The sequence below is a fragment of the Zingiber officinale genome, chromosome 10A, assembly GCF_018446385.1.
Source record: "Zingiber officinale cultivar Zhangliang chromosome 10A, Zo_v1.1, whole genome shotgun sequence".
Classification (NCBI taxonomy): Eukaryota; Viridiplantae; Streptophyta; class Magnoliopsida; order Zingiberales; family Zingiberaceae; genus Zingiber; species Zingiber officinale.
In genome coordinates, this window is record NC_056004.1 from 80164308 (window position 1) to 80174548 (window position 10241).

General features: G+C 40.0%; 1 protein-coding gene across 1 annotated transcript; it reads left to right on the top strand.

Annotated features, from left to right (window-relative positions):
• The first annotated feature begins 728 nt into the window (after positions 1-728).
• Positions 729-4247, top strand: LOC122026730. Its single transcript, XM_042585455.1, has 4 exons — positions 729-734; positions 3617-3886; positions 3994-4088; positions 4199-4247. The coding sequence occupies exons 1-4, from the start codon at positions 729-731 to the stop codon at positions 4245-4247; spliced, it is 420 nt and encodes a 139-aa protein (XP_042441389.1).
• The last annotated feature ends 5994 nt before the right edge of the window (positions 4248-10241 follow it).

Genomic DNA, 10241 nt, shown 5'->3' on the forward strand with positions numbered 1-10241 from the left:
GTGCATTGGGATATGTAACCCCACTGATGTAAGGAAGTGTAGAGCAAATTGCTTAACACTTATCGGATATAATCGTTACTAGTGTATACTGGGAGAGTACATTTGGATTTATGATGATAAAATTTTTTCCCATTAGATATAGTCTTGGTAGTCTATGATATTGACTTGCAATGTTATACCATGGTGTGCATATCTTTCTTGTTCCGATACTAGTTCCTTTGAACCTAGAGCAGGGTTGTTACTGGATGATTAGGCTGCTTTATTTTGGGTTGCCTTTGATTGATGTATTCATGCTTGATACATATGCATGAATTTTGTTTAGATATACCGGTAACCCATGAGTGTTGGTAGCATAAGGTTGGTCTCTTTGATTGAGCTGGTATGCTGATTTTGCATGTATATCATGATTGTTTTGGGTTGTAGGAGTCCTGTGGTAGACTGTCCATTTGCAAGTAGTATATGTATCCATGTTCTGATATGGTGAAGGTTCCTTGTGGATTATAGATATGTAGTTGGGTGTATGTATCTGGAGGTATTATTGAAGATATCTTGTTGATTAAATCCGAGATGTAGTATAAGTACATCGGTGGTGTTTTGATGGAGGCATTTTGTCGATTTAATCTGAGTTGTGATATGTACATATGTGTTTGGTATGGTATCTGAGGTAACTTTTTGATTATGTTTGATTTGTGAGTGCACCTTGGTTTAGTATGCTTTATTGGAAGTATATGTTGGTTGTACTCTTGGCGTAGGTGAAGATATGTCATGTGAGTGTTGTTTGAGGTGTATTGTTAATTTTACCTACATTGATTTTTCACACGTGTTCGGTATGTATTGTTGGAAGTATCACGATGATTTATACCTATGTTGTGAGTATGTTTGGTGTGTACTAATTGGAGGATTATGTCGATCATACATATGTTGTGTGAGCACGTGTGCCAAGTATATATTGGTAGCAGCATGATGATTCTACTTATGCTGAATGCAGAATGTGGAGTGACTGCATTATGTCATTTGTTGAATTAACCCATCAACTAATTTTCCTATCAGTGGATGACCCACTAGGATGCTGATAGAGTTGATGATGGATTTGATTAGTTACTAGGTAGTTATAGCCTAGGCTAACCACAGTGATTTGTGGTAAAGAGATCTTGTACAATCTCTAGCTGGATAGTTAGGTGCCTTGGGGTACTTATGTATTATTTTGTGGTGAGCGTTGCTCCCACATATCACGGATTGCTGGTAGCGGAGCATTGCTCCTATATTTATTGCAGATACATATTTCAGATTATTTGTGGTGGAGTGTTGCTCCCACATATTGAGGATTGCTTGTGGTAGAGCGTTGCTCCCACATATGTGGTGTTTCCTGTGATGGAGCGTTGCTCTCACCCTGGAGGATTTATTCTTTAGTGATTTATGTTATTGATGATCATATTTTTTTTCGATTTATTATTGGAGATCTTATGGATAGGAATGTCTGTGATACGGAGATTATGTGTATTGGTTTTTGCCATATAGGCTTACAGTACCTTAGATGTTTTCAGGGACTCGATGATCCTAGTATGTCGAGGATGTTTGGATAGGTGTCCATTATCTTTGTGGACGATGTTGTGATCTATTACGGATCCGAGGTGAGTCACGTACACTACCTTTGCATAGATCTAGAGATGATTCGACGAGAACATCTATATGTGATTATCAGTAGTGCTGGTTTGGATTGTCTTTTGTTATGATGTTTGGGACACACGGTCACCAGTAGGAGTGTACCGTGGTTCCATAGGAGATAGAGGTTGTTACCGTTGGGAGCAGCCGAAATCAGTGTAGGAGATCCGCAGTCTTTTGTGACTCGCAGGATATTACAGACCTTTCGTCGAGGGTTTCTTCCGCATAGCTATGCTACTTTCACGCGTGACCATGAAAGACGTGAAGTTTACTTGGACTGAGGATTGCAAGACCAGCTTCTAGGAGTTGAAGCGGAGACTAGTGTCGGCTTTGATTTTTGGTTTTTACCTACGGAAGAGGAAGAATTTGTCCTCTACACCGACGCGTCTCTACAGGGAATGGGTGCTGTTCTGGTGCAGCATGGTAGAGTATTCTTATATGCTTCTCGATAGTTGAGGGAGCCTGAGAAGAAAATACTCAGTTCATGATCTGGAGTTGGCCGCTGTTATTTTTTTTGCCCTGAAGATTTGGCGGCAGTACCTATATGATATTACATTGAGATTCTCACTGACTATCAGAGTCTCAAATATCTGTTCACTCAGAAGGAACTTAATCTTCGACCGAGGAGATAGATGGAGTTCCTGAAGTATTATGACTGTACCATTAGCTATCACCTGGGAAAAGCTAATGTGGTTACCGATGCACTTAGCTAGAGGTCCAGAGGGACTTTAGCTTGCCACCGAGTTGTGGTCACAGATTTGATTCAGGATTTCTTTGAGTTGGACATTGAGGAGCAGGGACAGACAGAGCAGGGTATTCTTGTTACCATAGTTGCTCAGTCGTCGATCAGGACGAGAATCCGAGAGACCCAGTTGTTGAGACCTCATAGGTTTCAACGTGAGGCAAAGTGGTCCATATTATCAGACAGAGGATGTCAGAGGCATAAGACTGCCAGAAGTGTTGTGCTGACCGGAGTCGGAGACCCTTAGAGTTCTCCATTTACGACCAGTTATTTCTACGAGTTTCACCCACGAAAGGGGTGAAGAGATTGGCCTCAGAAGTAAGCTAGCTCCGCGATAAATTGGACCTTTCCAGATCTCGGAAAGGATTGGAGCAGTAGCTTATCGGTTGACACTATTGCCGTCCTTGGCAGGCGTTCACGCCGTATTCCACGTATCTACACTAAGGAGATACGTACTCGATCTGATACATGTGTTGATAGATAATCTCAGTTCTCCTTTCAGCCTGACGTCACCTATGAGGAGGTTCCGGTATGGATTCTAGACCGGAAAGAACGTCAGTTGCGGAACAAGACTATCCGGCTGGTTAAAGTCGGATGACAGCATCATTCGGACGAGGAGGCTACTTGGGAGCTCGAGGATACGATCCGAGCTCGATATCCCCATATTTTTATGTGAGGTATGTGATTCAGTTTACCGTTCAGCATTTATACTTTCTATATCAGTTGTTAGTACTTGCTGATGGTAGATAACGAAATTTGGGGACCAAATTTTTATTAGTGGGAGAGAATGTAAAATACCGGGAAAAAAAAAAAGGAAATATGAATAAGGGAATTTTCCGGAATTTTTGGACATTTTTCGGGAATTTTTCGGAGCTCGTACGGACGAGTTGACGGGGACAAAAATGGGGCTCGGAAAAGCCTGTTTAGGATACCCTGTTTTAATGAGGAAAAGTTTTAATTTTCCTTTTCCTTTTCTTTTTCTTTTATTTTTCTTTTCCTCTGGTTTTTTTTCCCCGACGCCGAACTCGTGCCATTTCCCTTTCCTCTCCCACGCGTGCCGAAGCCGACGCCGAGCCCTAACCGCCGGAGCTCTAACCGGCGACCCCGGCGGTTTTCCTCTCTCCCTCGTGCCTAATCCGTGACCAAGGGAAGAAGTCGACGCCACTCCACCCAGCGCCGCCGGTCCAAAAAGCCCTAGCGCCGGTGCCCTAGCGCCCAGCAGTGCTCGGCATCTCCTGGCACAACCTGACCTCTCCCTCTCGGTGTGTTGCTGTCGCGTCGCCGCCGGCCGAGCTATTCTCCTCAGTCCTACTTCTCCGGCCAACTTCTCCTCTCGGACTTGCGATCCCCTCATTTCTTTCCTCACCGGCGCACATCTTCGACCAGGGGCAGAGCCGAGCCCTAGCCTCGCCTTCTTCTGGTTTTCTTGCGTTGTGCCCTAGGTTTTCTCTTGCTGTTGGATCCGAACAAAACAGTAGTGAGGTGAGCAGCCTACCCTTGTTGGATGCTTGGTTTTGAATTTCTGTTTTTGATCAGGATAGTGTATCTGGTTTTGGGTCTCTTGCCGGTGCGTATCTGTTTGGGTTTAGTATCAGACAGGAGCAAGCAGTGACGAGTTCTTCTTGTGTCTCTGCTTGATAGTGCCGAAGACAATACCGAGCTGTGTTTTAGCCGGATCTTGGAGGTAAGTATGGTTGGTATTGGGATTATAGTGATTTAATTCTGTACTGTGGTTGAATCTCGAATCTGTTTTGTGATCTCCCCTATTTACCTCATTTTTTTTGGTCCGAACAGGGTACTAGAATTCCAGAAGAGGATAAATTGCTGTGGGGTTTTTTCTTAGATCTGGCAGTCATTGCTTTCAGCAAAATTCTTTGATTTCCAACCAAGAACGGTTGTGGAAATTGAGGTAAGATGTAGTGCAGTGGTTTCTTTTGATGTAGCATGCATTGAATTGAAGGAAAGGTTAAGAAATGGAATTTGATTCGAATTTATTTTGTTAGGCCGGATGTATATATATATATATATATATATATATAGACCTTGATCAAATTGTATAGTGGAACGAATTAGGGTTTAGGAAGCTAACCCTAGTTGGTTAAGGTTTATGGATTAAGGTTTTGCCCTAATTTAGTGTAAAGGATTTTTATTTAGCTATTTATATGGTTGTAGTTAAATAAAATATATTTCTATTCGTGACACAGGATTTTGACGCGAGACGAGTATCTCGGAGTCAGATTGGACCTTTCTATTTTCGGAGGCGGGTACTTTTGACTTTTTGTCTTTGATATGCTTAGTAATGAAATTAACATATTGCATTAATTATGTCCTTTGTTTGTTTCGGTTAGTCACTACCCAATATCTGATACATGATTGATTGATTGCTTGATTTGCATCCCATGTATACTTTATTTGCTTATACATGCTTATAGTGGGTAGTGATATACCATGCTTCACCATGTTCAGGACCTAGGTTTTTATACCTTCTGTGTACCTTGATTTGATATGATTCTTTGACCTAGGGTGCACATTTCTATATATATGGATTAGGTCAGGATGTTTATATGGTTATTGCCATGCATCATTTGCATGATTGCATGCTGTGCGATAGTTCGCTCCATTATTGCTGAGCACATCGCCAGTTACATGGATCTGCACACACCACCACTCATGGGTTAGTGGTCGATTCAGGCTGAGTGTGTTGCAGCAGGGACTCTGTTAGGCACCGTTGGTCCGCTCATGGGTAGTGTGACCCAACGTGTTATCCGACATGGATTCCTCCCCGTCATCGTGTACCGGGAGTTGAGAGCATTGTGCTCCCCCATCTATGATTTGGGGTAGGAGGATAGGTGTACTCCGACAGCATCCCGTCCACTCGGTCACTCATCAGGAGTAGTGACGTCAGAGTGCACGGTTGTCACAGCCCTACCCACTCGGCCTCACTTTTGTATGAGATGATCGACTGGCGTCAGGGGTGACCAGGACGCATCATTGGCATCATATGCATGATGCATTTATTGCTTGTGTTTGTGGTTGCTGCATTTATATGCTGCATATTGTTTGGATACCTATGTTTGACATGCATACAGGATTCCTATACCCCTCGGACTGTTTGACCTTATACTCAGGACCTGGTTAGTACAGCATTCTCCTGTTTACTTCAGATGCATATTTATATCTTTCTTATATCAGGAGACTGTACGCATGATTAGTGTTAGGTGTTATTTCTTTACTTTGCATATCAATTGTACCTGCTGAGTGTTGGACTCACCCCGCCTCCATTGTTGTTATTTTCAGGTTGATGCTGTCAGGAGGGAGTTCCAGTCGCTAGTCCCCACTGCACGTAGTGCTTCTCCTCTGCTGGTTTTTGAGTTGTTGTTTCATTTTAGCTTTTCGCTATCAGACTTTGTTTTAGTTTTGTTTTTTTGGACTTACATATGGATATTGTATGGAATCTTTCCGTTGGATGGACTTTTAGTATGATTTGGATTTACTCTACTACATGCCTGCCTGGACAGCAGAAGAGGTAAGAAAAAAATCGGATTTGGGCTTTACGAGTGTAGTTGAGTAGGGTTGATTTCGAGTCAGAGTATTACTATGTTGTTTATTTTTATTAACTGCGTGGTTGTGACAGCCAGAGGCTGAATACATATATAAACTGCGTGGTGATTGATTTTATTTACTGTTATTATTCCAGCCGCCTGTGGCTGAGGTATATGAGATGTAGAAAAGTTTCAGATTGTCCACCATACAGGGGAGATGCTGCCGAAATTTTCTCGGACAGGGACTCCTCTGGGGGCGTGACATACGTAATCTAGAGGCATAAACCCGAGGAAGGTCTTGTAACAGGAAGTACTCTACTAAAAACCCGAACTCTCTAAATTACTTCTTCACTTGATGGCATCCTTGGTTACTGGCAAGGAGAGTACTCTAATACACCGTCGTGGGGTAGTATTCAGTAGTAATTTAGGCCATCATACAAACATAAAAGTCGAGAACTAGAATTGTGCAAATCCATAGTATAACATTCACTATTACAATGAAATCGAAGGCCTAGAACATCTTTTGAATTTAAGGCTTCCTCAATTATCTTTCTTTTATTTTCACAACATAGTTGAAAACCTCAAATTGAACGATTATTGATTTTGTCTAGCTGAATTTGAAGTATAAAACCAATTAGCATTTGATCCTTAATTCTCATGGGATTGACTTATATAAATTTTATTACTTAACAATACCTATGCGCTTGTGAAAACACATCAAGTATCACCTTTGATGAATCTCTCAAGAATCTTATTCATATAATGAGACTGGTTTAGAATAAGTCTTTTTTATGTTCAAAGAATCTTAATTTCTAGAATCACACTAGTTATGCCCATATCTTTGATATCAAATCTTAAGTTCAACATATCTTTAGTGGATTTGATTATCTTATTATTGGTTCAATAATAAGTATGACATCAATATAAAAATATAAACTGACAGTCATTCTCTGTGTCTTTCATATTGATATATTTATTACATTAATGGATATTAAATTTATATTTTTTTATGATATTCCTTTACTCGAACTTATGATTTTTAGACCACACAACAATAACTTTACAATTACATCAAAGACTATCTTTCATATGCTAAGATTTTTTTTTTTTAAGTGTGATAACTTTGTTAAGAACGACTGGCGTCCACTGTTTATTGACTTGTCAGTTGATTTATAATTGTTGTTTGTTTGCTAAGTGAATTTTGTGAGACGTCAAATAAAGAAAATTACTTTGCGAATTTAATTAGTCAACTAAAAACTAAAAGGACCAAAATGATAAAAAAAAAATAGTTTCATACAAAATAACAACTGCTAGTGTCCACACAAGACTTTCATTATTAAACTTAAACCATGTTAATTAGACTACGTACCTGTCGTTCAGTGAGTATAAGCATCGCTATTATAATAAAACAATTCACGCAATTTGTCATGTAATGTTTTTCATAAACTCAATTCTGAGAAGTTTATCATAGTTGACCACAATAAGAAAAAAGAGATTCCTTTCGTTTCTAATCATTTATAATTAAATCATAATCAGATCCAAGAAATCTAGCTAGATAACAAAAATCTAAAACTACAATGAATGTGAAAGACCGCTAGAATGGGGGGAATGAAAGTCGGCCCTCGATCCCAAGTCTAAGATAGCTTTTCCAAGTGTGAAGCTACGTCCTGGTGCCACATCTTTCCAAAGTCAATGTTGAAGGCGTTGTCTTTTCTTGCTTGGCATCTTAATTATTCCGCTATTAATTAATTCAAAGGAATCTAGAACAAGTCAACATCCAAAGGAGATATGCATATATATTCCAAAACAGTGATCGATGTTGAAGCAACGATGAACAGCAAATACATCAGCAAGTCAAGCAATTCTTTGTGTTTTTCCTTGTTTTTTTTTATCCACAAATCTGGATTTTTTTGATCCAATTAATCTTAAGGTGAACAGCTGATCCCCGGGGCCACAGCTTTCGAAGGTCCATATTGAAGGCGTTGTCTTTTCTTACTTGGCATCTTAATTATTCTGCCATTAATTAATTCAAATGATTCTAGAACAAGTCAACATCCTTGGATATACGCAAATTCCAAAGCAGTGATCGATGCTGAAGCAACGAGGAACCACAAATACATCAGTAAGTCGAGCAATTCTTTGTGTTTTTCCTTGTTTTTTTTTATCTACATATCTAGGCCTTTTTCGATCCAATTAGTTTCGGAGGTGAATAATCTGATCGCACAGATCAGTTATCAGATAAATCTGGAAAACATAGATGGTTCATGACATGACACCCCAACGTTAGTGATTCAAACTTCATAAAAAATATCCAAGGTAAAATTTGGACAATCGTTCCATAAGAATTATTCTTAAGGGAGGTATTTACTTTAGTTTTATCGAGATTCGAATCATAAATTTTATGATGATAATAATTCATATATTAACCATTATATCCATTCGAGGAGACTATAATTTTTTGCTCTTGCACCTTTCATTTGTGCCCTATACACGTGATGTATTCGTGTTCATAGCCATCTTCAGTGTTCATAGCCATCATCCGTTGAACTGAAGAGACGACCATCCCTTTCATAGAGAGCTACCGTATAACACCATAATTGTAGGACTACAGAAATCTTGACTTTGGATATAAGTCTACTATATATATCATAGCTGATATCAATTTGTATTATTGATAATTATATTAAGTTGTTATATTTTAAGCATTCAATGTTGTTGAAATGATACTAAATAGTATAAATATTTTAAGATAATTTTGATATGATCAATTAAGTCAGATTAGATTCTATTGGTATTTAACTCATGTGTCTAAGTGTACAGGAACTTAAGAGTGCAGGAAGTCGAGCGAAAGACACAGCTAGCAAAAATGACGGCAAGGAAGAGAACCAACGGTCTTGATGCATCTAAGGGACGAAATTCTATGGAAGAGTATGTGGATGGATGAGAAAGAGGCCCGTGCCATTTTCGAGGGATGAGAAGTCGGAGCGAAAGATTGCCTGAAGGCCAGAAGTTGGGTTTGAGTGAACCATATCCTGGACGGTTGAGATCACCCAAGTGAGCGGAGCCAAAGTAGAAGACCCGGACCAATACGAGCAGAACCGGAGTAGAAGACTCGGACCAAAAAGTCAACTAGTAGTTGACTTTTTGGTCCAGGCGTCCAGACCTGTCCGCAGTGCCCGAACCTGTCCGCGGCGCCCGGACCTATTTGGGCCGCTCGGATCGAAAAAATCAGCTAAACACAACGTGGCATGTTTCGTTGCAACGAATATAAAAGTGTATCCCACTCCAGGCACCTAGAACCCTTCCAGGTACTCCAACCAGGGCTATAAATACAGCTCTGGTTCTAGAAGCTAAATACAATAAGAAAAAGATAGTACAACACTTGTAATTGATTCCATTCGAGTTTAACTTTGCATTTTGAGTGCTTTGAATGCTGTAAGAGGTTTATCTACCTGAAGGAGATATTAGTTAGCTTTTCATCTTCTTTAGATTAACAACCTTCCCGGTTGTAACCAAGTAAACCTATTGTGCCTCTTCTTCTCTTTATTTTGCCTCTTATTTCTTTTATGCAAGTGTTAGTTAAGCTATAAAGTTTGAGGAAGGTTCGTTTTATTTTGCAAGGCTATTCACCCCCTCTAGCCGGCCGTCAAGGGTCTTATAATTGGTATCAGAGTGAGGTCGCTTCTGAAGGACTAACCGCCGAACGAAGCACACGAGATGGCCGGACCAAGTATCTACCCATCGAAGTTCAAGGGGGAATTCGCGAGCTAGAAGAAAAAGATGGAGGTATTCTTTAAGACAAATTTTGAGTTACTTTTAATAATGAAATTTGATTTTGTAGCACCTGAGGGTAAAGAAGAATACCAATGGACAAAGAAGGAGTAAGCTGACTTCGTGACAAATAGCAAAGAAGAGTTCCATCTGCTACTAGTCTTACCACCATAAGAAGTCAACCGGATCAGAGCCTACGAGTCAGCCAAGGAGCTCTGAGAGAAATTCCTAGAACTACACGAAGGGACCTTGGAGGCAAAACTCGCGAGACAATATCTGTTCAAGAACCAGATCAGCAACATCAAGTTAGGAGAAGGCGACACCGTTGCACAACTTCACTCAAGAATAAAGGAACTCATCACCAAACTCACGAATCTCAGAGAAAAGGTAAGCAACCAAGATTCGCTAAGATACGCGCTTAAGGCATTTCCTAGGACTACTGAATGTGCATCATTAGTATAGGCTTATTATATATCTAAGGATCTAGAATTAAGTACGTTAGAAGAATTATTTTCAACATTTGA